The sequence below is a fragment of the Limanda limanda genome, chromosome 15 (assembly GCF_963576545.1).
Source record: "Limanda limanda chromosome 15, fLimLim1.1, whole genome shotgun sequence".
Lineage (NCBI taxonomy): Eukaryota > Metazoa > Chordata > Actinopteri > Pleuronectiformes > Pleuronectidae > Limanda > Limanda limanda.
In genome coordinates this window covers 4,136,282-4,159,750 of record NC_083650.1, presented here as the reverse complement: position 1 = coordinate 4,159,750, position 23,469 = coordinate 4,136,282, and the positions used below count along the sequence as shown (strand labels likewise).

The 23,469-nt window shown below is 42.1% G+C and overlaps 1 protein-coding gene and 2 non-coding genes across 3 annotated transcripts; 2 read left to right on the top strand and 1 right to left on the bottom strand.

Moving 5' to 3' along the window:
- Nucleotides 1-388: 388 nt before the first annotated feature.
- LOC133020743 (melanopsin-A-like) lies at nucleotides 389-22,949 on the bottom strand. Its single transcript, XM_061087443.1, has 12 exons — nucleotides 22,890-22,949; nucleotides 8,181-8,323; nucleotides 6,278-6,411; nucleotides 4,555-4,758; nucleotides 4,271-4,442; nucleotides 3,822-3,998; nucleotides 3,473-3,580; nucleotides 1,984-2,179; nucleotides 1,711-1,875; nucleotides 1,632-1,634; nucleotides 747-803; nucleotides 389-565 (listed from the first exon to the last, which is right to left on the bottom strand). Exons 2-12 carry the CDS (start codon nucleotides 8,315-8,317, stop codon nucleotides 389-391), a joined length of 1,530 nt encoding a protein of 509 aa, XP_060943426.1. The 5' UTR covers nucleotides 8,318-8,323; nucleotides 22,890-22,949.
- On the top strand, nucleotides 6,585-6,658 carry trnat-ugu (transfer RNA threonine (anticodon UGU)). The gene has a single exon. It is a non-coding gene; the product is annotated as a tRNA-Thr (tRNA).
- Nucleotides 9,855-9,936, top strand: trnas-cga (transfer RNA serine (anticodon CGA)). Its single transcript has one exon. It is a non-coding gene; the product is annotated as a tRNA-Ser (tRNA).
- Nucleotides 22,950-23,469: the final 520 nt, after the last annotated feature.

The window sequence follows — 23,469 nt, the reverse complement described above, 5'->3', positions numbered from 1 at the left end:
ACTCGTCTACAGAGAACAAAACATGAAACATGACGAGTCGTAATTTAAACGTTACGAATCAGGGACAAGAAATGAGGAGCAGGAAAACTATTTTTTTTAGGTTAAAGATTAAGTTAAAGAAATGAATGAAACAGTATCAGATATTCATTTGTCTTCAGTTGTATAATAGGCAGTTTCAAATTAAATAAACTGTGTCTCACTTCAGGGGCCACATCCTTCTGAAGCCTCATTTGAAGACCAATTACGTCACAGCGTAAATTCAAATAATTTCCTCTGGTGTTTTTTTCCTGTGTCTTAGTTTCAGGTGTGTTTGAACTCTACGTTTCTAGATATCTGACTGGACGTGAGCGGATGAGGAGGCTGCAGGTGATTGGCTGCTGGAGTCAGTCTACCCGTGACCTGCCCCCCTGTTGCTGTTGTTGTTGTAGTTGTTTGTTTTGGTGCGGGCGTTGCGTGAACCATTCTGTCCAATGGCGAGGAAGGGGCTGGTCTCTGAGGTGACCACGATGCTCGGGATTCGACTGAGCGTGCCTCTTATCACGTGTCCGTCTGCGTAATCTCCGCTCTGTGACGCAGGAAAATGCAATTGTTATATCACCAACTATTACATGGGTTGGATTTTACTGCAGCCAGCCACCAGGGGCCAATCCAGATGTTCTGGCTTCAGTTCTGGGAGTTGTCATGTCAAAATCTGGGTCTTAATTTGATATTGTTTCTAATTATTCAGATTGCTGGTGAATACTCACATTTGGAACGCTGCTGCGCTCACCGACTCCTGTCTTGGAGAAATCTGTGTCGTAGGACTAGACAATAAAAAAAAAAAATATATAAGCTCATAATGATAAACGTCCTCCTCAAGAACACCTACTGTCACACAGAGAAGCTGCAGTATTCCTAAATCATATTTTATGCCTTTAAACTTAAATGTCAGAATTCAGTCAATGATGGATATCTAAAAGAGGATTTTCTGGTCCGAGCTAAAAAAACTAATTGAGCAGATTAAAGAGTTAAAAACAGAGCAGCAGATTAAAGTGAAACACCGGTGTACGACACAGATCCGCTTTCACTGCCTCAACTAACCCACAAAATGACCCAGAATCCTCCTCAGGTGACCCCTCACATCCTCATCCCTACTGAGTCTAACATTAATAATCTGCATGACGGGTAAAATGCCTCCTGACACAGTCTGTGAGGGTCCCGCTGGGGCGATATGCTGTCTAATCCTTCTCCTTCTGTTTTCACGCTGTCTGAAGGTCGACCAGGGCAAACTCAGCAAAAAGTTGGTAACAAGATTTAAACCCCTTCAATATAAGTTGTTACACCCTTCCCCGTCAAGTTCATTAACCCAGCACCCGTGAATCCTCTTTACAAACTGTCTCTCTGACTAGAATTTGTAGCATCGACTATAAAGATGGAAGACACGTCCTCCCGTTTAAGTTTCCTGCTTCTGAGAAGCTAAATTATCCTGGATACGGGATGAGCTGTCAATCATGACGTCTCAGCCCCTACTTTGATTTATTTAGTTTGCTCCACGTCCAATCTGCTTACATGGAGGAGATGGGGTTTATGACCTTAACTAAGATGGTTTGGCTTCACTTTTGGTAGCTATCATGTCGCCCATCTTTATTTACAGTCTATGTTTGTACCATAAAGATGCATTCAAAATGTTCTAAATCTAGGCCATTGATTGACAGGTAGGAGGGGGTTTACCTTCTCGAAGATGCCCGAATCGTTGCTCTTCATCTTGGACTTGAAGCTGGACGAGGGTTTGAAGTCGGGCAGTTCGGTGGTGTCTCTGCTGATGTCACAGGAGACCTGGCGGCTGGCTGGTCTGGAGCCCATACTGGACAGATCAGCCTCGGTGTCTGTCATACCCTGCAAGGAAAACACACTTTGACGTACAGACACACACCTGAGTATCTCCTCTATCTCTGTTGTACATCACTGAACATGCTTTCACAGCTCGAACAGGTAGGAGCTTACCGATTCGCTGTCGGACACGGAGTTGAGGCGGGTCTTGCCGATGCTTTGCTGTCTGAAGTGGCTGCTGATGTCGGACGACTGGCTGGTCACAGTGGAGCGACGAGTTGACACAAAGCTGCTGCTGGATGAGCGGATATCGCGAGGATGAACGCAGAGCAACACACCGAGAAACGGGATGTACTTAGCCAGCGCAACCCTGGAGAGAGAGAGAGAGAGAGAGAGAGAGAGAGCAAGAGAGAGAGAGAGAGAGAGAGAGAGAGACAGAGAGAGTTTGATGTGACGTCACCTGTTGGTTTGTGTTCTGAAGCACCTTTTGGACATTTTGTTCAGCGCCATCTTGGTTTTTTGAAACAAGAGCTAACCATATTTGGAGAAGCGGGTCATGGAGCCTGACTGGGAGCTCAAGGACAGTGCACGCCCACCTGCACCCATTGGAGGGCACCAGCTGTCAATCACACTGTGGTATCCACCTCCCAATACACCCCTCCCCAGGGGCTCAACCACATCGGCAGAGAGCATCTTCTGCCTGGTGAACAAGGCATTACAGGAGAGGACAGTTCTATCCATTTAGAGCCTGGAGCGTGGAGCGTGCTAAACATTTTCTCTGACATGTGAACTATTTTATTTATGTCTTCCTTATAACTTTTGGTATTTCTAAAGACTGAACGGGTTGTTGAGATGCATTTGTGTTGATCTTCACAGAAGCATAAATTCCCCCTTAAAGGAGCTATGTGTACGTTGCTAAGTAACCATTGTACTTATTAATCAATAATGAGTTCATCATCAACTGCATTCCTCTACTTGTCGAGCCGTCTCCAGCGGCTAAAAGCATGGTGTTTTGTATGAAACAGTTATATAAGCTGTCTTCTTTTGATTCTGCAGCTTTCAAATCTCTTAACAATCAAGGTCAGGTGTCCTGTATTAAACCATTAAATCTCCTGTGTGTGTGGGTGTCTCCTTTGCAGCCCAGTTAACATTCAGGTTAACTGAGCAGCGATTAGTTTTCGAGCACTTACAGCAGTGGTGCTCTCTCTGATTGGATCTATCCTGGATGAGCAGCGGCGGCGGCTCACTGAGCTGCGGTCATGTTTAAGGCACCAGTCAAATATGAAGTGAGTCCAACTGATGCTTTAACATTCAGAATTCTTAAAGGATGTGACGTGTGAGTATTTAGAGGAAAAGAGAAATAAGTTGAGTATTGACATTTTTTGTAAATAGTGAGGAGGGTCAACTCAAAAAAATGGTTATAAGCGTTTTACATTTCTGTATTTTCTAGTTTATTAGACATAAACATTAGATTGTTTAGAAACAAATTAAAATGTACAGGCCCATTAAATAGATTTTCTCTCTTAACTAAGTAATTTTCTCGTATAAATACACTGAAGGAAATTATGTTGGAAGGAAATTGGGTAGTTAGATAATTTGTTGCCATTCAAAGCCGCAAATCACAGCTCACACAGTGAGATGCATCCTTTACACAGTGTGTTACCTGTACTTGGGGTGTGTAATGGCGTAGATGATGGGGTTGTGGATGGCGGAGGCCTTGGCGATGACGGCGGGCACAGAGTGCATGTAGGGAGTCAACATGTCGGCGTATCTGCAGCAGGAAACAGAACAAACTCAGTGAGATGTACTTGTGATGGTTGATGGTCGAAAATGCGCCTCTGTAGTTCAGCATCTTATTCCCATCGTCCTTAGCCCTCATATACAGTATCAGCAATTTGGCTTCTATCTGGGGCTTTTTTCACCAAGTTCCGAAACTCATTGGCAACAAATCGGATAACTGTTTTAAAATGTAAGAGGGATTTTATTTAACTTGTATTGCATCATGCATTTACCCGAAGAAGGCGGTGAGGGCAGCGGCGGAGTACGGCGACCATGAGATGACGTAGAGCATGATGACGATCAGGGCGATCTTCGCCATCTTCCACTCATTCTGCAGCCGATGGTGACTCTTCAGCGAGTCACGACCGCTGCTGTGACTGTGAGTGCTGCCATGAAACTTCCCCACGGCCCTGCACCATACACGAACACACACGCACACACACGCACACACACACATACACGCACACACGCACACACACACACACACACACACACACACACACACACACACACACACACACACACACACACACACACACACACACACACACACACACACACACACACACACACACACACACACACACACACACACACACTTACATTTAGGATCACCATAAGCTTAATTTTTTTAATTAGAACACACAGCAGACATAACACACAAACACACACACACACTGACTGGTTTGTGTTGCGTATTGCACGGAAGATGAAGAAGTAGCAGTAGATGATGATGAAGAGCGGCAGAAAGAAGACGAAGATGAAAAGCAGCATGGTGTACGCTCGCACCGACGGCGTAAAGGTCATGTAGTCCCAGGAACAGGAAGTCAGCAGACCCTCCGGGACATAGGCGCCTTACAGACGAGACAGAGACAGAAGTAACTAGTAACTGTAACTGAATAACAGAACTTGTAACACGTGTGTGTTTGTGTGTGTGTGTGTGTGTGTTTGTGTGTGTGTCCTCACTCCAGCCGAAGAATGGCGGCAGGCTCCACCCCAAAGAATAGAGCCATGCAGCACCAAGTACGATGAGAGCCCGTTTCTTTGACAGAACGCCAATGGAGGTCAGAGGCCTTGTGATGACGAAATAGCGGTCGATGGCGATCACCGTCAGCGTGATCATGGAGCAGATTCCAAAGAGGGCGCCACAAAAGGCGTACAGCTCGCAGCCTGCAGACGGAGGCGTGGAGATGAAGACATCACGTTTTGTAAAACTCAATCTGAGCTTGTGTGGAGCAATTAAACTCCAGTTCTTGAAGAGACGTTAATCACAACCAGTAGAAAAGATATAACGAGGTCCCAGCAGTCAAACTGTGGATTAATGAACAGATCAATACTCTGCACTTTAAATGGCTTTGTTAGAGACTAGCACAGTTCATCAAGGTGTGAAAGGCTGACGTTCACTCAATGAAACACTTCTGAGAGAATTAAACCTGCCTGGACGGATTAAACAAGGGAGAAGAGAGGAGATGAGAGCCCGACAGATGTGGGTTTTTGTGGCTTATACTGATATTAGGAATTAAAAATTTAAAGGAGACATATTCTGCTCATAACCAGGTTGATAATTTCAATTAGTGTTATCACTGTAAAATGTTTACTTGCTCTAATGTTCAGAAAACACATCCCTGTCCTCAGACTGTCCTTCGCTGCAGCTCCTCATTTCAGCCTCTGTCTCAAACACTTGGTTTTAGCTCATGTTTCTTTAAGACCCCCTTCTGTTAGCCCAGTCTGCTCTGATTGGCCAGCAACTTCTAGCGAGTGTAAGAAATGTCGGTCCAAGAAGCTGCTACGTGTGTTTCACAAATGGGGGGCATCGTGATGTCATGATGACAATAAATAAATAAAAATCAAACACAAATACAAAGGAATATATATAGAACATGAACAAAGAAAACAAACATTATAACATATTTTCTGCACAGTTTGTTCTGTAAAATAGAAGTGTTCTTATCTGCCAACATAAGCACAGATATGTGATATATGTGTAATTCTGATATCGGTTGATAAATCAGTGGGACTAGTCATCGTGTTCTTATATGTGATTTATTTCAAATCAGCGTCTCACTTTAAATTAAGCTGATAAAAAACTTTCTCTGGCTCTGCTCGTCATGCTCTCTCTTCTCTTTCCACTTTGGGGAATTAAAAACCCAGCGAGCCGTCATATTAAAATGACCTCGGAGCGAAGAGGATTTACTGTAATGCAAACACCTCGCTTCTTCTGTCTGAGCTGAAATTCAATAAATTCTCACTCTAAGGCCTAGAAATGAAAAACTGATCAGGTAGAGGGAAAGCACAAAGTGAGAGAAGAGGAAGGTGAGGAACACGGTGGATTTGTACTTTACTCACTTAAGACATGTTTTGAAAAGCAGAGGAGAGACAGATATTTAAGCCACATAATAAATCTTATATTTATTTTAAATTGCTGCAGCTCTCAAAACACTCCAGCTCCTGTAAAATACACTTAAATGTATTATTTCTGGTTTATAAAGTGCTGACTGGCCTCTGGTTCAAAGTGGCTGTGTAATCTACAGGTGGAACATTTCATCTGGATGAGGAATCAGCCTCAAATCTCATTCAAGAAGAGGATGCATGAACATCTAAACCCTGTCTCCTCCATTAAAGCAGATGGGTCACAGAGCAAACTAATCTTTTTGTCTGTGATGTCCTGAGAGTGAGTGCAGTCAGGTACCTTTCTCTCCAAAGATCCACCTCTTGTGCATGCTGGTGGTGAAGAAGGTGGGCGTCTGAGTGATGCACATCAGCAGGTCTGTGATCGCCAGGTTAATAATGAACATATTGGCCGGTGTCCTCAGGCTGCGACTCCTGCAGCAGACACACACACACATGTTAACCAGGTTTTTATACAAATCCAGATGTTTGAAAAGGTCTGAGTTCTGCGTTACATGTGTAGAATATGAGCAGTAGACAGCAAGTATGTAAATTGGCAGAAAATCTTGTTCCAATAGAATTTTTTGCAAAACTAAGATGTTGACACAGGCGCTGTGGCTTAGCTGGTCAAAGCACCTGTCTTGTAAACAGGAGATCCTGGGTTCAAATCCCAGCAGCGCCTCAATAAACTATCGGTGGAAGGATGGAACATTAGCCAAGCAAAAACTCATCATATCTGAATGTTTTTCAGAATTTATCTTGTGATCAATAAAGCATCTATGTATCTATCTGAAGATGTTTTTCTTTAAAGGGCCAATGTGTATAACTTGTCCAACTGATGAATTTAATAGTTGTAGAACTGGCGTCTGTTGTAAACATTAGGAAACTACACTCTTTGCTGCCGCCTCCTGTTCTGTTGTGTCACACTTGCTGTTGACTCAGCGGGAGCAGAGGAGTGGAGAAACTCTTCTTCCTCTCATATTGGACCGAGGACAAACTGAACACTAGTGACGAGCTGTCACCTTCTGAGGTTCAATGTAGCATTTGGAAACAGGCCGAGCTGCAGCTAGCTGGTTAGCATGTAACTTCAGCTGCACATACATTTTTGACATCACATCAAAAGTCTCATTTTTTCTTCTTGGCTCATTTAGACCAAATTAAACCCAAAGAACTGCCACATTAACCTCAGGTTGAAGTAACATATGGTTTTTGACGACACCATGGAACCGACCTGACAACTGAGACGTGACATGATCTGAGGCAAAGAGCTTCCATGGAAAAATCACTCAGAGCTGCTTCAGTCCTACAATTACCCCCATGATCGATGGATCATCCATGATGGTCTGATTCTACCGAAGGATCAATACCTTCCCCACAAAGGCTCTGATCGATAAGTGGATCGAACACCAAGTCTTTAAGTGCTGAAGCTTCTTCAAAAGAGTCGCGAGAAGTGGCCACTCTGTGTTTCAGATAAAGACGTTTGTCTGTGCTGTGATGAAGGATAAGACTGTGTGGTCGATGAATCGTTACGGGTTCCTGATCCTCTGCTTATCACAGCAGGAGGAGGCTCGTCACCCTCGACTCTGATTTATGCTCCGTCTGCGGTTTAACGAGAAACCTGACAGTCCATCACATCACACCGGACCGTCCTCTGAGTCTCCAGGTGGAAAAATTGCAGCTCTGGTCAATTATTTCCACTTCAAACATCGAGTTGAGGCAAAGATCCTCCTGTCAGCGACTTTCCTTTTATTTCAGCTCCAGCAAATCAACTAACCAACTATTAATAGATGAGTGGAACGCATGTGGAAAACATCGTAAGTGAATACACAATGTTAATTACTAATGTCGATTACTTGTTTTCATGATCCAGCAGAGGGCACTCACTTTCATCTTAACCTAAAGTAAGCTAGCAATGTTACGTTGTTTTGCTACGAACATGGAAGAAGCTAACAAGCTAAGCCGTGCAGAGTGGACAGCTGCAACACCATATTTGATTATGTTCAAACGAATAGTGAGTCCGCTTATCATTCGTTCTGTCCATATTCAATTGAAAATCCAATTTTTTTCGTTATTTTTTTATTAATGTGTTACAAAAGAACAAATACTGGCTTGTTTTTCATACTCATCTCAATATTGAACAATAGGAAAAATAAAAAAAATCGACCTTGAAATTAAACTGATCCATTTTGAGGAGGCCGTCATACCTGCTGAAGGCGTAAATGACCAGGAAGTTTCCCACCATGCCCGTGATGCCAATGGCGAGGATGACAGAGCCAATGGTGTAGTGGGCGTGGTCGGGAATGTCCACGGTGGGATAGGGGTACGTGTACTTGGGCACCATTGCCAGCTGGGGGACAAAGCAGAGATGAAAAATACATGTAAAATTGTGAGTTGTGTTTTCTGCTTGAATCACAAACCTTCAGTTAAACAAACATTTTCACAGACTGAACTCAGACTTAGCAACTTTTATATTAAGTTCAATGTGAGGACCAACTCTGATTGGTTGATATCACTGTTGCTATGGAAATGTTAAATACAACTGTGGATATCATGTCAAACCAGGATTTGAATTTTAGATACAGTATATATGTCGAACATAGCATTGATGTGTAATTATTCAGAGGTAGAAAAAGTTTGGGTTTAAAGCTTGAACCTGCTGCCATGGAAGACTGATTGCTGTTTTAGGAATTTGCTGAAACTTTAAATCAATAACATTATTGTTCCACACTGAAGAAACTGTCACATTCACATTCACTTCCCTAATCACCAACCACCAGCTTTAATTCCTTTTTAAGTCGAATGTCTCTAATGAGCCTCCTCTCCTCAGGTCTCACATCTCTTCATCCCGTCTCCCCGTTGCCACGTTAACAGCATTAATTCCTCCGCCGCCCTCAGAAAAAACATCAGGCACATTTAATCAGAGACGGGGGTCACTCAGAGGATCAGCAGCTTCAATTTGACTGGAGTTTTCATAAGAATTATTTAAAAAATCGAATGCACCCTGGTTTCTCACTCCACCAGTCCATCCTGCACACCTGCATGAGCTCTAGACACCACACTGAATCTGTATGTGAGAACAAACGAGTCAGTTCTTTTAAACACTTCAAACTCTGAAGCTGCAGAATAAGGAACACGACTCAAATCAGTTTTTTTTATCAGCACGCTTTGTTATTTCCAAAACGTCTTATCTGTTATATATTAGTTTGTATTTTATTTCTTGGTGAGTTTAAATTGAATGATTTTATCACTCGGGTGGCATAAATCAGGAATGAGAAGCCCAAGCTCAAGTCGTATAAATGTTTCTCGGCTTGTTGCCATGGTTACACAGTTTGGGTGCTGTAAATGGCCCAATGAATGTTCATGACAGCGGTGATTAAAATCAAGACAAACTCCTGCGTTAAACAGTTTAACGCGCCCCATCCAGCCAATCAGAGCTCAGCGTCCCGTGGATCCGGATGGATGCGAGCGCTCCTGTGATGCTAATGCTTCACGTCTCCTGCACCGACCCGTGAAACAAGATCAAATGTTGAACACACGAGTCCCATCCAGAGTGATTTGGTTTAAATGTGTGTTGAGAGTCTTGTGCTCAGATCTCGACAGTCAGCACTGAGAGGAAGAAGAGAGAAGAGAGAGACGGGTGAAGGACACGTTGACAGTGATGGAGTCGGACATGTTGTGACAGCTGACAGCGGCGCTGAGGCAGCAGGCGACGAATACGCTCAAGGACACGTTCACCTGGACGCAGCCTTCACAGCGTGAATCAGCACAAAACTCACACGTCACTGTGGTTTGGTGTGAGAGTTGTTTCATCAATAAACAATCAATAGACTAGACCAGTGCACCTTAATCACCATGACAGCAGTGAGAGGCCTACAGGTGTCATGGTGGCCGAGAGGTTAAGGCGTTGGACTCGAAATCCAATGGGGTTTCCCCGCACAGGTTCGAATCCTGTTCATGACGATTTGTCTTACAGTTAAATCCCAGTCTGAGACCAGTTCCATTCATGTGTCTACTGGACTTGTGTTGCTGTGTCTTTAAGGCAAATAAGCTATTCTTTAAGTTAACAGGACATTGATGTTATGGTAAAAACAGAATAAACAACAGCCCCCTGGGGACTGGCTGCAGTATAGAGCTCTACACTGTGAACTAAAAATCCCATTCATTTTCAGAATAGAGATTTTGATTTTCACCCTTAATATTTGAACCATCCAAGGTAGACTCAGCACAAGCTATGAGACTCTAAAATTATGTTATATAATTTCCTGTAGAAGCCACGAGTCTGTATGATATGTTAGCATATGGGACATAGATTAAACTAAAACATGTTATTTCATTTTGTGCATACATCTTCAGTGTTTATTCCATGAAACTGAAAATAGTTTTCAAATCGGCAAACAGAAATGTAGATACTGATTTGGCTGTGAGAAGCTCAGATCGATAGAATCTTATCCACCCATTGATTAACTGGTTGGACTTTATACTAGTTATTAATAATTAAATCTATTATCAAAAGTAGGTCATTAAGCCTTTTGTTTTTCAGTGAGAAAACGTCATTACCCAAATGTTTTCCATCACGTTAGCCGTGACTGTTTTTGTGTATTTTCTTTTTGCCGCGAGGTCACAAATCTCTCAGCACATTAACTCGGGCAGCACGGCCTGTCACAAAGAATTCAGCGTTTCAGCTGCAACCACCACTGCTGCGTTTGACTTGGGGAGGATCTGTGTGATCATTAGAAGCAGTCTGTCTCCTCCTCTCACATCCCTGACGGATCCAGTCAGCGGCTTTTCACCTCGTTTCTCCTCTTTCCTCTGCTTTTCTTCTGGTTCTTACAGATATAAAACAAGGCTTTTGGACAATTTATCAAATTGGTGTCTGCGCTGTGATTGTTCCGGTCACAAAAGTCCCGTCTGATGATTGTTGTGAATCTGCTTAAACTTTGTTGGGATTGTGATTGGTGCTCCGGAACCGTCAGAGACAGACGATGTCTTGTAGAAAGCTGAGGACAGACAGGTTGTGTCCTTTAAGAGACCGGTGAAGTGGAGAGAGACGGCGACGCAGCTACTGTCACATTCAATGAGCTTTTGGCTCTGACGACGGGATGATGCTGACGGATGCATGTTGGCTGTCACTGCGGCCTGATGCCATGTGACAGACTGATGACCATGTGACCTCAGAGTGACAGAAGTCTGATGAGGCCGATGATATATCTTTGCAGGAGGAATAGTTTCCAATCCAAAATCCTCTTTACTCACATGGATCTCTCTAAACTGTCACCCAGATGACAGGAAGGAGGAGGTTAATATGTGTTGCTCCAACCCTGCCATTTCTACACTGATGCTCTTTAAATGTAACATCACGTTAAAGCAGTTTGGATCTTTTACAAATAAAAATCTATAAAAGAGTATTCCTGAGAGTATACGAAGTTAATTTAAACGTGTGTGAGCTTCATGAGGCCCATGTATGAATTCCTTTTTGGGATGTAATCGGCAGCGTCTCTGGACACGAGCTAATTACTGACTAATGAGAACTGAGACATGTTCAGCTTCACATGTAAATTAGGTATGTGTCTTTACTGAAAGGTTGTTTTTTCTCATTACGCTCGTTTTATCGTGTTGAATTAAGGAGCTACAAACATGTCTGTGGGCGACACGTGTGTTTGTGTGTGTGTGTGTGTGTGTGTGTGTGTGTGTGTGTGTGTGTGTGTGTGTGTGTGTGTGTGTTATGTATTCTCTTAAGGGTGGCCGTGGCTCAGGGCTAGAGCAGCAGTTCTCTAACCAGAAGGTCGGCGATTAGATCTCAGTCCCAAGCCACATGGCAAAGTGTCCTTGGGCAAGATCCTGAACATAGATGCCGCGTGTGTGTGTGTGTAAAACTGTATTTTTCACACATGGTCACACAGTCACATTATCGGGATTCAGTTCAAGGGGCTATACGTAAATCTTTCTCCATCGCTGAACATGGTTTCTTAAAGGTGGTGGTGATGTTTGCTCACCATCAGTAAATGTTGTGTTTACATGTCAAGAGGTCGATACGTAGCGATAACGCACATAACATTATATAAGCTGTGTTCCAATTCATGGGCCGTTTCCTTTTGAGGACCAATAAAGGCTGAACCAAAATGAAGCTATTCTGTGTCAGCTACTTGGAGAAAATGCAGTTTGGCCTTCCTCATAGCAAACTAAAATTGTCCCAATGACTTCTGGGACAGGTTGGTACCACTTTTGGATACTGACATATGCTGATAAACTGTTATTCTAAATTACCTTAGTTCGTTTCTCAATCCCGTCTGTTGGTTTCGGGTAACAATAGCGATTTGTTGAAGGTTTGTGGTAAAAGTTTGGCTTTGGTTAAAAGTAAGAAATAAAACTTTGTTCAAGCAATACTATGACATCTTTACTGAGCAACATGTTAAAAAGGTTTTGTACAACTGCTATTAAAGTCCGATGGTAACGACTTCTTTCTCATTTCGTGAACTTGAAAAAATTAAACTAATTGTGTTTTTTGCTAAAGTTTCAGCAGCAAAGTGAACCCTCCTCCACCTCTGTCAGATCTCTCAGCTAGAAACCACTTTCTGCTCCTGCTCATCACTTCAGGGTCAGAGATGTTTCGGTCGTACACACTCAGCGTGAAGAGGATGCACTCACAGATTCTCAGAGACGTTCAGGTCAGGAGGGAAGAATCCTCCACTCACACTGTTTTTAACTTAATTATCACACAATTCCCGGAAAAAACAAGAAGTAACACGAAGACATAACAACCTGATAAATTCTGACAAACAAAATCCCTGTTTTTCTAAATTAACGACTTTATTATCTCATTGACTCAGAATAAAAAATCTGGGTTTTCTAAGATTAGAGATAATTATCTGGTTAATTCAGACAAACAAAGCAGATTCTTTAGTCATGACAGCTTTTCTTAAATTTTTTAGATACTTCCATGTTAGTCCATCTTTATATACATAGGTTTGTAGCCTATATAATGACTGGGTTAATATGAAGATGACCTATGCTGCATCCAGCCACAAGGGGGCAATTAGGCTTCACTTTTGGCCGCTGTCATATCGTCCAACCTTATTAACGTTCCATACTTTGAATGGAAGCCAATATTTTGGAGCCTGGCAATTTGAATCCTGGCTTCATAGCTGGAAGCAACTGGTGAGCTTGTAAACAACCAGCCATGAATATGTAACATGTGTGAAACTGTAGTGATAACGTTTTCTAATTTTAGCTCGTCGTAGCATTTTCCTAATTTTTCCCTCTCGTGCCAACATGCAGTGAATGCATCATTATTTGCATTGTGTGGGCGTCAGAAACTGAAGAAAAGTGAACTGGATATAAAGTGGATCAGTGTTTCCAGCCGACTGGAATACATTACTATTTAAATTATGTAACACGATTACACCGTGTACCTTTGTGATGAGCAGCTGACCCACATTACTCTCACACTGTAATTACAGTTGTGTCTGAATCTCTCCGCGTATAATTACATTTTCTCCAGCTGTACATTATCAGTTGCTTCTCTGCTGTATAAGCGTGTTTCTTCTTCACAGTCACTCTAATGTGTAATCATCTCATTGTGAAGCTGTGTTGGTCAAACTCGAGGCTCGTGGTCTAAAGTTTGGACAGAAGATGACGAGGGGGTGTCTTTGTTATCTGGTGCAGCTCATAGATACTAAGGAAACCATTTGTAAAGAATCAGGCCTTCACTCAATGAAATATCGAACAGAACAACTGTTCAAAGCACAAATGGTTACCATAGTGATTGTATATCTAGCTATGCAGCCAGCGGAGATGCAGTTAGTCTCAGGAAAGAAGCTCAGGGACAATCTGTGGTTGACGCCCTGTCCTCATGAATGTGGATCATTTGCCAAACGAACGTTTGCCTGTGTGTAGGCAGCTCCAGGTGAACCAGGGAGGTAATTGGCATAGCTGAGGTTAGTTGACAGCAGGAGAGAAACTCATGGAAGAGGAGAGAGAAAGAGAAAGAAACAGAGACAGAGACAGAGACAGAAGTGAGGGAGAGACAGAGCTGAGCTGAGACGAGACAATTTGGGTTTGGTTTGATTTTATGTTGGTATCAGTATAATAAATAAACGACGTTTGCCACACACTGCTCATCAGAAACCACTTTCGGCTTCTTCCTCTCCTGAACCCAGACAATCCTACAAACGTCCTCTCTTCTGATCTAACCTCCCCCCTCCCGTCTTCCCTCCTTCCTCCCACGGCTGAACTTGGTAAACCTGCTGTAAATCTGCTTCCTCCTCGGCGGAGAACTGATGTTTTGCAGAAGCAGTAAATCCAGGGAGACATATGTCCATTAATCTACGTCCACACTGAATCTTTCCTTTTTGTAGATATTGTTTGTTCAAGTCAGCCGATAGTGGCTGTGATGCCCCCTTGTGGCAGACTCGACAGTAACCATGAAAACCATGATGTACTTAATTTTCAGTGGACGCACCAGAGACTGAGATGTAAAAAAGATAAATGAATAGTAAACGCGTGGGGACATATTCCAAATAAAGACAACGTCAGAAACAACTGACAAATGCATCATTGAGCAGTATCGACAGAAACAGACCTGGCACCACTCCCATGTCCTGTGGAGATGAGGGTCAACCCCCCTGCTGCTTTAATGGCAGAGAAACGTGATCGATAGGAACATTTAGGTTCCGTTATTTTGAGAGAACGTGTGGAAAAGCAGAACGTTTCCAGGCGGACGACCTCGGCTACACTCAGTTACTGTAGTTAAACTGTCATGAGGTTTATGGAAGCAACGCTGATAAATAGACAACACACACATCCACGTAATCTTTACACTCCTGAATGATCCTGATACAAATAAGCATAAACAAATACACAAAGTGGAGCAGTCTACACACACTCACACACAGACACACACAGGCGCAGTCAACGTATTATAAGAGGATCAGACGACGTCAAACTGTGAAGAAAATCTGGGGAGAAAATTCAAATCATAGGCTTGATGTGGCATAAATCATGAGTGTGTGTGTATGTGTGAGTGTGTGCGCATGTCTATCCAAAGTTATGAGGGACAATTTTGGTTGAATACCATCAATGTGAGGTCAGTCCTCACTTTTTAAAAGAGCTGTTTGAGGGTACGTCCTGGTGTTTAAGGGTTAGTATTAGGTTTAGATTTATGTTTAGGGTTTTATTTGTGATGGTTAAGGGTCTGAGGAAAGTATCATGTCAATAAGTGTCCCCAAAACTAGAGAGACAAGTGTGTTTGTGTGTGTGTGCGACCTCGAGAGTCAGGACATTTAGTTTTTAATTTTAAATTGAAAAAAAACGTGTTAGGAGGTGACTAACAACTAAACGCTGTCGTACAGGAGACAAGCGACTGTTGGAAAAGCTGCTCCTCATTTCAGCTGAAGAGAAACATCAGCATTATACATTGCATTATACACAAATCCAGAAATCATGCAATCTAAAGAAAGAAATCTTGGAATTCAAAATGTTCAATATATTCTAAGATATCTGAGATCATGAAATGCTCAATCAGCTGTTTACATGTGAGACGAATATTATATCGCCAAAAGAAAAGTTAGTATTTTAATTATTTTATAGCTTGTATGACCTGAAACTACTGACACGAGTAATTTCATCAAACACGCCCAGACTCTAAAGAATAATAAGAAATAATATCTGATTCAACAAATCTGAGAAAAAGCTGCTTCACTGGAAACGGGACCAGTTCTTATTTTACTGGATTAAATGATCATAATGAGCTTTAACGAGTTACAGCTGTGACCAGGAGAATAAAATCATTAACATGGCTGCTTCGGATTTAACAGCGAGACGGAGCGTGTTCACATATTCACATCAGATTCAGTGGCTGAGCAGAGAGAGGTGGTGGAGTGTGTGTGTGTGTGTGTGTGTGTGTGTGTGTGTGTGTGTGTGTGTGTGTTTGTGTGTGTGTGTGTGTGTCCTCTTTTCATCAGTCAGCCTTGAAACCTTCCCACGCCAGAGCCGACTGAACCGCTGCATCACATGACAACAATCGACATTTACCCTGTGTGTGTGTGTGTGTGTGTGTGTGTGTGTGTGTGTGTGTGTGTGTGTGTGTGTGTGTGTGTCTCTTATGCAACAGTCATTACAGAAGTGATTCAGGTCAGGCTCTGATCCTCACACTGATCAATACCCTAACACAAAAAGCAGGTGCATCAGGTTCGAGTCCTTGTTTGTCCACTGGTCAGTGAAGTATCTTAACTTTGATGCATTACACAGACACACACACAGACACACACACAGACACACACACACACACACACACACACACACACACACACACACACACACACACACACACACACACACACACACACACAATTCACTTCATCTTCCTCATCTGTTCTCTTTGTTGCCTCAAGCAAACAACCTCACCGGCACCTTTGTTGTCTTTCCATAGTCATTTGCTTTTATTATGTAATGCTGTTGTGTGTGTTTGTTTGTGTGTTTGTGTGTGTTTGTTTGTGTGTATGTGTGTGTCAATCTACAGTGGCCTTGAGACCTCAATGAATTGAAATATTAGAAAACAATTCACAAAGAATCAAAAGAAGCAAGCAATTTCAAAAAACACACACAAAAGACAAACACACTGCAGATACACACGACGCAATCAAACAGACAAACACGCTGCAGATACACACAACGCAATCAAACAGAAAAACACACTGCAGATACACACGACGCAATCAAACAGATAAAACACACTGCAGATGCACACAACGCATTAAAGAGACAAAGACACTGCAGATACACACAACGTAATCAAACAAGCAAACACACAGTAGATACACATAACAAAATCAAACAGACCTAGACACTGCAGATACACACAACATCTGGCTGCTGAAGATTTCTGTACTGTGTTGTGTGTATTGGCAACATGAAAATAATTTCCAATCTACCCACGAGCACAAAATCATATGAATAAATATGTGTATGTGAAGATAACGTTAATCTGTATGAAGCCATGAAGAAAAAATAATTAATGTAAAGGACAAAATGAATCAGTTTAACAGCTTGATGAGAGATTTACTAATTAAAAATGTCTTATAAGTCATGGAGACTTAAGAATTTAATACTCAAGTTTTCATAGATGTTTTGAATAAACTTTGGTGATTAATTTCAAAATAAAACTTTGCTCAGTCTCGGGGATTCAAACTGAATCTTCGTACAAATAAGGAAAAGTTTTCATTTTCTGTTGGAAACATCTGGAAACCACAGCTGGTCGAGTTTAACACTGAAGAAGAAATGAAGCTCCAGCTGAACATCACTATCAGCAGAGTTTTTGTTCTTTAAGAGATAAAACCTGCAACAACACAGGGAGCGGGATCACGATCGGGCCTTTTGAACTCGACCCACCAGTGAACTCGCCGCTCCGCTCTGCAGAGAAGAGTCAACACGTTCGGGGTTTTCTCGTAATTGCTCTTGATTTTTAATGACACGCGGATCCTTTGGTGTTTGAACGACGCAGGTTTAGTCCAGAGGGGATTATTTACAGATTATCAGCGTGAAGAGAGGTTTTAAAAGATGGTTTCCACTTGTTCCCACGACCTCTCTGCACCAGCGGCTCTCAGGTCAAAACAAAACCAAAGCTGTGGCCATTTTTCACCGTGTTATTTAACATTTAACAGCATTAACGTGATTTTAGAATCTGATTTCTATCTCTTCCATCCGACAGTGTCTCTGTTTGGTTGAAACTTCAGCAGCTTATGTTTCAGGATCAGCGTCACCTCAGCCTTTGTTTGCTTATTTGTTTGACTTTCTGACGACGGAGCTCAGCGAAGACTTCTGGCAGCGAAGCTTAAGATTTCCTGGTTGTAAAAGTGTTCTTGAACGCAGCAGCGTGGACGCTTTTAAAAACAGATCCGACATCAGCGCGAGACGTTAAGAAGAGAAATAGAAACTTGGATTTTCATAGAAATGAAGAAAGTCTGACTGAAAGGAAGAAAATTCATTTTAAAATCTCAAAGTTTATGTATTTATTATTACAGATGATTTGTTGGAATGATCTCTTGTGGGAGAGTTATTTCAAATCCTTGGGACCAACACAACGTTGTGAAAACAAAACAAGTCCCAGATTTAAAATCTTTCTTTTAACAGAAAAGTTAGTGTTGAAGTTTCTGTGAATCTACTCATACAGACTTTGTTTCACTGCAGTTCTTAAAATATTAAACATATTTGACTTTTATACCTTTAATTTTTCCCATTTTGTTCTTATTCTTACATGAATTATGACATTTATTCCTTCTAAATGATTTAATTTCTCTCTTATATTCTCATTTATTTTTCGTATATTTTCTCTCGTATATTTTGTGATGTAAAACACAAGAATGTTATTATATCATCTCTACTCAGATACTCTTCTTTCCTCTTGAATAAACAGTAAATCCAGTTTGTTGTCCAGTGGCTGTAAAACAGATCCGAGCTTCTTTCTTGCTTCAGCTGCAGTTAGTCAGTAATCCTGTTTGAAACGAGTCTTTAAATCCAGACTTCAGCTTCACCTCCTGGGATTTATCTCACACGTACATCAAACTCTATAACTTTGTTACGTGAACTCATTATGGCCTCAAATCCCTGCACGCTGTGTGTTCATATGTGTGTGTGTGTGATATACTGTATATTAGCTGCACATATTTCCTGCTATCATTTCATCTCTTTATACCTGCGCTCTGTTTTCATTCCTTCTCATTCCCTTTCACCTTACATGGTTTTGTTTTTTTCTCCCACAGATGATTTCCTGAGCTTCGTGATCTGCTTCAGCCTCCACCTGAAAACAAATCCTCCAAACTAAACAACAACACTACTGTTGTTTACCATAAATGACGGTGAACGAGTCCGTCACCATCAGCAGGAGCCAGAGAAAGCTGAGAAATAATCACGATAAAGTTGAGACAGAGCTTCAGGTCGTGGAGCCACAGTATCGAGGTCCCACCGACATGTGTGCTCGACCAATCAGGAGTCAGTCTCAGCTGTCAATCATCACGTCTCAGCCCGTTTTTTTATATCATCAATTAACTAATTTAAACCAAACTGATCAGAAACACTTGAACAAACATCAGTGTGCAAAGAACTACATAAAAATTCTACTTTAAGTTTTTAGTTTGGTCCAATGCTAACATGGAGGAGGTGAGTTATATGACCCATACTGCAGCAAACCACCAGGGGGCAACACTGCCCTCAAGTGGATGTATTGTTCAACACCATGCCGACATAAAGGACACATGGTTGCATGTCTTTTTCAATGTGAAAGAAGCCTTAATGAGTTTTGATGGATAAAACTGAACATCGACCCCACCACCAGGGGGCGATGAAGATGCTTTGGCTTCACAAATAGGAACTGTCATGTCATCCATCTTTATTTAGAGTCTATGGAAAGACAGCAGGGAAATCAATACCAGTAACTAAACCTGTGATTCAAAATAGATTCATGAATTTAATCACATGTGAGTCACTAACATTTACAAAAAAGTAGTGATATTAGTCATTGTAGTATTAGTCGTAGTAGTAGTAGTAGTAATAGTATTTGCAGTGAGACCAACAAACTGTATCTGAGATCTGAATTAATTTCTTCCACAGATTCTCTGTTTTATTATGACTCAGTTGTCACACGTGAATTCTACTTACTGTTTAAAAACTCTGTCACTTCACATTTAGTAGATTACATCAAACGTTGTCAGTTGCCAGAGACTTTCCTCATTGGTTGCCATGTAAAATAAAACCAGGAGACTAAACAGTGGATGAATGTGACGCGAGGCCACACGAGGCCGCCCGCGGAATCAGGCGTGTGTCAAACATCACGACAGCGAGTTGAGGCGCTGGACATCTGCCGAGGTTTAAAATGAAAAAACAGCTGCTGGATCAGCGGATCAGCACCAGAGACGTGACGGGGACGACTGGGTTCCACAACCCGATACAGAGCAGATGAATATAACAGCAGCTCAATGAAAGTCAATTTACTCAGACAGAAAGTTTATTATCTGAGGCCGTGAGAGAAAAGTTATCGGGACACTGTTGCCAATTTTAATGTTTTTTTTCTCCTTTGAGCCGCACAAATGGAATTCCAGTCACTGAGGGAGGCAGAGTATTCCCACCCTCTTTTCTTACAGATTTAAATAACGAAAACTATTCCCTCTCAAAACACAAATTTAACATGAAACCTCGGACACACGAAAGATGTAAAATTAGAGAAAACCAGGACGAGCAGTGTCAGGACTCTGAATCCATCAGACCTGAGAGTTACGTCAGCCTGTTGATCAGCATGAGGACGGTTCAAGGTCAGTTTCATGAGACGAGGCGGCGGCCGACACCTGCAGGTCAACGTCACACCCGCCCGACCACAATGTGTCACATTAACCTCCACATCTGACCTGTTTATAACCATGCCACGTGTTCACATCCATCAACCTGCATCGACCTGCATCAATCAGCTGGATCCCAAGTGGAACTGGGTTCAAACTTCAGGTGTCAATCCAGCCTGCCACCAGGGGGCGATCAATATGATTTGGCAACACATATCACTCTCACAGCCTAAAACTAAAGAAATCCCTCAAATGACAGAGTTCTCGTTTTTAGATAGTTTTTTTGTGTGTCTCATGTCCAATGTGCTAACGTGGAGGAGGCAAGGTTTATGATCTATATTGCAGAAAGCCACCAGGGGGCAGTCAGGAAGATTTGGCCTCATTTTTTGTAGCTGATATGTCATCAATATTGTATTTACAGTTCATGCGACTCACTCGAGCCATTTAGTATCAAAGCATTTGGAGTTTTTATGTAATATGAAACCAAATTCTGCTTTTTGTCACCATCTGGTGGTTGAAAACATCATGTCTCAAATCTGAAAGCAGAGGGGAGGGTGGCCAGGGTCAAACCGAAAATGTGAGGCACTGCTCTCACTTTAAATTGAGCTCAGGGGATTCAGAAATCCAAAAGAAAGTGTGAGGAGGTTTGATTCTTCTCTTATAAAATACCGACTCACACATAGAATTGGTTTCACTCGGGTATTTTGTGGCTTATGTAAAAACATTTTCCCTCTAATAGTTTGTTGCCTTCAGACACTTTCAGTCTTAAAATAGCTGCTTCACATGGACCTGCCAGTGGTTCCACTCGCTGTCATTTAAATGACTGAGTGGAAAGTTGGCAGGCGGGCGGACGGCGATTGGCAGCTGGGAACCAACACAGGCTGTGAATCAATACAGTGTTGGAGGATGCATGGATGGACGCTCTGAATACAGACGTCAATATGTGTTTGTCCAACAACGTGCAGCAGCTGGCAAATACAACAATCAATAGCAGACACGCAACATGATCCCGGAGGATGAAGAAATGTGTTGTCAGTCGTCCGCTGATCACCTGAACATCAGCAGGGGAGCACGACAACCTCGCCGCTGCAGGAGGAAACAAACACGACCTTTCTGACCCGTGACGCCTGTGCAGCTCCGAGGTGTTGGAGAGAAGAGAGGGGGACATTTCTATATCCATGTGTGTGTGTGTGTCTGTGTGTTTGTGTGTGTGTGTGTTGATGCAAACGCACAAACAGCCGTGCAGGGGAGAAGTTGCATTCATGCATTTAATTCTGATGCATCCTAGAGACAAACTGTTCTGTCAGCACATGCCTCTGTAACTCTCGCTCTCTCTCTCCTTCTGTTTCTCTATGTCTCTCGCCCTCTGTCACAGCAAGACAACAACACAAAATTGCGAATGCGAGTGCATTTTATGATAGAAATACGGAGATTCTGCAGAAATCTGTATAATATTTGATGCTGCAGAGCTGAAAACTTTTATGTATTGTATTTTTATCAGAAACCATCATAGGCTCGAAATAAAGCACATTTTCACATTCAAACCATCAATCCGAGATTAAAACTCGATGTATTATTTATTCCTGGTGTTTTATTAACATGGTTCTTGTTCTCTATAGTGAAGCAGAGCATTAAGATCCATGTCAGCCCGTCAATAAGCAGCCTATGGCCTATATGCTCCTGTTATTGATAATGTGGGTCAGTAACATGTCACCTGGACATTCAGCTCGTGGAGGTGAATTAACAGCCGAGTGAAAACAAACCTTGTTGAAATAAATCTATTATAAATAAATGCACATGAATTTGTACAATAGATAATAAGACATGAAACCTGAAACCCAAGTGGTTCTTCCATTCTTTGTTATTTAATTTCAAGCTTTTCAAAGTCTCCAGACCGGAGGTGCCCAGTTATTTATGATTATTCACTGCTACTCATTAATAATCTATATGCACCAAAGGATTAATTTATATAAGTAACCGTTTCGTTATTGATCCATTTTTGTTGAAGCATCTTTGCACAAAAGCTTTATTGTTCTCTGGTCAGTAAAAGCATATTAGAAGTATTGGTAGTATTGGAAGTATTAGTAATGTTAGTAGTATTAGTAATATTAGTAGTAGCATTAGTTAAGAGTAGTTTATTTTTTTTTGTCCACTCTTGCACATCTTGTTCCAGTTGCACTAGAGTCTTTAACAGTTTAATTCTAATTGCACATTATGTTCATTTTAATAGTTTCTAGTATTCTGTTGTTAATTATCTGTTAATTTGTTTAAAAACATTTCACCAGAGTCAAACTCCCCAGGAGGGTGTTCACATTCATACATGAAAAATAAAGCTGATTCTGATTTCATTACGTTTCCTGTCATCTCCACTGTGTTTAAATTACAGAAATCATTTGAAATAAACTCTGTCATCTGTCACATTATTATCTACATGATGAATTAAACGGTTTCTGTGGATTAATTCCATCATCACCTTCTGTTCCAAACTGACAACTAGTCGCTGAAAACACATTGTTAGATTAGAGTTCGTGGCAAAGTGTGAAGCAGCTGTTTCCTCACCTCTGGAGAGTCAGCGGGAAAGTGACTGACCGTCGGTGCGGTGGCGGCAGGAAGCTGGAGCTCCACGAGCCGCTGAGCATCCAAGTCCGAGCCGTTCACGATCCACGCGCGTCCCGCAGGCAGCGCCACGCTCTCCGGGCTGCGCGCGCTGCAGTTCTGCTCGCTGCACGAGACGAGGCTCGGGCGCGTGTACATCCCGTCCATCCTCCTCTTCCTCCTCTTCCTCCTCTTCCTCGGCTTTTTCTTCTTTATCCTCCTCTTCTTGTTCCTCCTCCTCCGCCTCCTCTTTTTATTTGTCCTCCTCCACCTCCTATTTTTCTTCTTCCTCCTCCTCCTCCTCTTCTTCCTCTTCCTCTTCCTCTTCCTTCTCCTCCTCCTCCTCCTCTTCTTCCTGCTCTTCCTCACACGCTCTGCCTGCAGGAGGAGAGAGAGAGGAGTGATGGAGTGATGAGTGACAGGTGAGCAGACAGGTGAACTCACAGTTACATTAACTCAACACCTGAAATACTGAATGGGTTCACATGTTTTTCTAAATGATGATGATGTTCGTGAAGGACACAAACATATTTTCTGCAAAACCCTGAATGAACCTTCACATTAAAACTTTTGA

Coding starts and splice junctions, on each gene's coding strand:
- LOC133020743 (XM_061087443.1), bottom strand. CDS start 8,317: ATGGTGCCCAAGTACACGTACCCCTATCCCACCGTGGACATTCCCGAC. Junction 4,443..4,554: donor GCCGCCATTCTTCGGCTGGA/GTGAGGACACAC, acceptor CTCGTCTGTAAG/GCGCCTATGTCCCGGAGGGT. Junction 3,999..4,270: donor GCAATACGCAACACAAACCA/GTCAGTGTGTGT, acceptor TGTATGGTGCAG/GGCCGTGGGGAAGTTTCATG.